This window comes from Trypanosoma equiperdum (assembly GCF_001457755.1).
Source record: "Trypanosoma equiperdum strain OVI genome assembly, contig: ctg_1143, whole genome shotgun sequence".
Classification (NCBI taxonomy): domain Eukaryota; phylum Euglenozoa; class Kinetoplastea; order Trypanosomatida; family Trypanosomatidae; genus Trypanosoma; species Trypanosoma equiperdum.
This window is the reverse complement of record NW_027123109.1, coordinates 3700-7601: the sequence shown is the minus strand read 5'-3', so window position 1 is coordinate 7601 and position 3902 is coordinate 3700. Positions and strand designations below refer to the sequence as shown.

The 3902-nt window shown below is 39.4% G+C and overlaps 2 protein-coding genes across 2 annotated transcripts; both read left to right on the top strand.

The window, feature by feature from the left end:
- Positions 1 to 1299: 1299 nt before the first annotated feature.
- On the top strand, positions 1300 to 1950 carry TEOVI_000615000 (variant surface glycoprotein (VSG), putative; the record flags this gene model as incomplete). The annotated part of the gene is made up of 1 exon (XM_067220389.1): positions 1300 to 1950. One exon carries the CDS (start codon positions 1300 to 1302, stop codon positions 1948 to 1950), a length of 651 nt encoding a protein of 216 aa, XP_067076490.1.
- A 389-nt stretch (positions 1951 to 2339) lies between these two features.
- Positions 2340 to 2903, top strand: TEOVI_000614900 (Trypanosome variant surface glycoprotein C-terminal domain containing protein, putative; the record flags this gene model as incomplete). Its single annotated transcript, XM_067220388.1, has 1 exon — positions 2340 to 2903. One exon carries the CDS (start codon positions 2340 to 2342, stop codon positions 2901 to 2903), a length of 564 nt encoding a protein of 187 aa, XP_067076489.1.
- Positions 2904 to 3902: the final 999 nt, after the last annotated feature.

Sequence of the window (3902 nt, the reverse complement as noted above, 5' to 3'; positions counted from 1 at the left end):
TGTGTATATACGAATATTATAATAAAAGCAGTTAAAATGATGGCCAGTATAAGAGAAGATACACTAATTCTCTTGAACGAACTTGACACATGGCGTTCATCATAGACAAGGAGATAGTGGAGTGTAAATCACGGAGAAGCAGAACAAAATGTTATTAGAGAAGATTATCCTCTGAGTTTAACTTGAAATGAATAGATGCTACTGCAGAGATTATGGTTAAAACTGTGTTTTTATTCCATTGGAAACCCCTAATATCCAGCGATGAATGAGGAGGAGAAACAACAGAGGGAAGAAGGGATTGGGTAAGTGTAAAGTGATGTCGAGGTTTTCTAATCAAATATAGTAATAAGAATGATCAACGTTTTGTAAACGATGTAATATTATCAGGAGAAACATTTTAAAGAAGAATGACTACTAATAGGTTAAAGTAAACTTCAGAAGAATAATAAAACTTAGTAATTTCGTATAATAGAGCATACATTAATTGTAGATGATTTCTATGAAGTGGAAATAATTAAAAGTAACACTCATTCAATTCCGTATTGTTATATAGACAAATAACAACTTTCAAGTAGATAGTTGTATGCATAAAAGTTGTTTCTGAGACGGAACAGAAGGGATGTTATTAAAAATAAAAAGAAACAATGGAGGCTCTCTCAGTTCCCAAATTGTCGAGCCTTAGATACCAGCGCTGCAAATCACAGTTGGGTTTAGAGAAAAGCAAACTTAAGTTGTATTTGGGAGTCTGACACGCGCTACTTTGCTGTTCTACAAACGAAAAACAGAGACGAATCTGTATAAAATAGAAATGACTATCAGCTAAAGTGGTTGAAGTTGTAGGCACAGATAACTACCAGACAATTTCAGCAAGCGAATAAGCAGCGTTACAGGCACCGATGAATGCAATATGTATAGAATGATATGCATTGAAAGTAATAGTGTAAACGACTCGAGAGACAAAATTTAGGAAGTGGTGATTGTCGTTTTATATGGTGAAATCAACATTTATTCAAGTTGAACATATGAAAAATACAACCATTTAAAGTGATATATGCATATTCTAATGAGTCTGTCACTCACCTCCATGGATACCAAATGGTTCAGAAACAGAGTAAATGTCTATTCTTTGATAAGTAAAAAATACATTTTTTGTACGTGATGTACCAGATTTATAAACACTAGATTCGGAAATGCAGCTAATAATCTTTATATAATGCATATTCTAATATATGTCTTTATTAGTTCTTTGAGGATTCAACAGGAAACGCAAGCTTAATTTGTACACTACCAAGAAATTCAATGCAGGCAACCTCACTGGTGCTAGTCGTAGCATGCGCGGCAATATGCGCAGCTAATAGGGCATCAGCCGCAGCCGCAAGCGAAGGCGACAATGCAGCTGCTTATGCCACGCTTTGTTCCGCAGTAGCAGTACTTTCAACCCCCTACGCCGCACCAAGCACACCAGAGATAAACGACGCTTTGCTCGCGGAGGCCCAAGCTCTAAATTTCTCGTTACACCACCCGGAAGCAACCGTCGAGCTAGCGACCGACAACGTAGACAGCAGAGACAAGCTGAACAAAGAAGGCAAAGCCCACAAGCTAACATCAGCTCAAACTTTCTCCCAATACAAAGCCAAAGCAAAGACAGTAGCGAAGATGGCAAAGGAGCGGGAATACGCGAGGCTAAAACGCACGCCCAACAACGCTTTCTTAATAACGCAAATTAAGAAAGTAATTGACGACATACAGGCAACGGTGGACATTACCCAAAAAATTAAGGTGCAGGAACATACAAACACAGCTAACAGTAAAATGAACAAGGCGCTCTACGGAACGGACGAACCAAACGATTCAGTCCGAGTAGTGGACGCAGCGGGGCAACAACAAGAGACGCAGTTTGCGGCAAGCCAGGAAACGCCAACGCCCAGAGCCGGGCAGGGAAATCACTAAAACAAGATATTATGTGCATCTGTGCGTTACTAACAAGCGGACAAGGTCAGACCGCCTGCGCAAATTTAAGCCCAGCACTAGACAAGGACCCAACAGGAGGAACGGATCTGGAAGACGACTGGAAAAAGCTACACCAAACATGCTTAGCGCGTTACCATAAAAACGCACCGACTGCGGACAGAATAAGAGAAGTTTCTGCCAACGTGCAACACAGCATTGCGCAAAGCACCGCCAACGGCAACAAAATAACACATATCCTAGGCAAAACGAACGGCGACCCAGGGACAAACGGCTGCACCGGCGACGTCGGCGGAAACAACGGGTGCTGCGTCTATTACGGCCGCGGGGCCGGGGAAACCTTAACCTATAAAATAGAGTGGGCCGAAGCGATGGAAGAAGCAGCACAAGCAATCAAGGCAGCCGAACAAGCGGCGGCCCAAAAAACAGAGCTACTGGCGAAACTAACTTTGCTCAACACAACACTAGCTAACCTCGCCAAAGCGGCCATGGAGGCGCAGGCAGCAGCCAGGCCAACTACTGAGCGAGCACCGCAGCAAGCGGACACAAAAACAGCGGAAGATCAGGAGAAAGTTTGCAATGCAGCAGGAAATGACGAAAACAAATGTAAAGAACTAGAAAGCCAAGGCTGCAAATACGATGAAAACAAACCAGCGGGCCAAAAGTGCACATTGAAAAAGGAAGTAAAAGAAAAACTAGAAAAAGAAGCAAAAAAAGATGGAGCTACAGCAACAACTGTAAAATGCTCAGAATATGGCTCACAAGACAAATGCGAAGAAGTCAATAAAGGAAAAGACAAACCTGTTTGTGGCTGGAGAAGCGGTAAAGATAATGAGGATGACAATGATGCGAAAAAGTACCGAAATGGTAGTTTTCTAGCAAGCAAACAATTTGCCCTGATTGCCGTAGTTTTTGATTGTTTGGTAGCGTTTTAAGTACTTTAAAATTTTATGGATTTTTGACCAATTTTACGAAATCATTAAAATATGCCATTTTGATATAATGTGGTAACATTTACTGAACTTCGATACACTTTAATAATTTTTGATGAATATGTTACAATCGTAAAATTTAGAAAATACAAGTATACACATGTGTCGGAAACATGTCTATGGATACAAAGTAATAATTTAATATGGTATACAAATGATATTTAATCCAATTTTCCAACTTGGTATATTTCAGTTTGTTTTATGGGCATAAGTTAAGATTACAGTAATGCTAATGGTGATAATGGAAATAGTAATAGTAATAATATATAATGATAGGAATGTGTTTTGACTGTTTGAATATTCTAATATTAAAATAAGAGCAGTAATAATAATAATGATAGTGATAATAGTAATGATAATAATAATGATAAGAGTGTGTTGTAAGTGTGCATATACTAATATTATAATGAGAGTGCTGAAAAAAACTGAGTGGCCTGCTGGAGCATTAACAAACCCGACAACAAACGTTATATGACAGGCTTGGCTGACTTGGTAAGTGAGAACCAAAAGGATTGAGGACAGAAGAGAAATTACATTATTAAAAGGAAAACAAGGAGAAATGAAGGTGAATCTTGCGTATCACAGCACTGCAAGGCATGCTGAAAATGCCAATAAGACGAAAATAGAGTTCAGCGTTAAGCCTAAACGGAGTTACAACGTTTTCCAAAAAGGCAGTAGTGAAGGTTGTTCGATACACTTCAATGTTAGCAACATGACAAAACGGAATAGTTCTTATCGTTATCACATAAAAGTGGCAACCTTCTTAGTATGCCTGGAGTCAGCAGTGCAAACGGCTACTCCAGCAGCAATAACAATGTATAGAGGGGAAATATAAATGTAGAAATAGTGAAATATACGCCGTGTGCGGCACAAAATGTGGATAGAGATAGCTTCATGAACAGAACCTCTAATAGCATGCTTAAAGATAGTTTGCAGAAACTA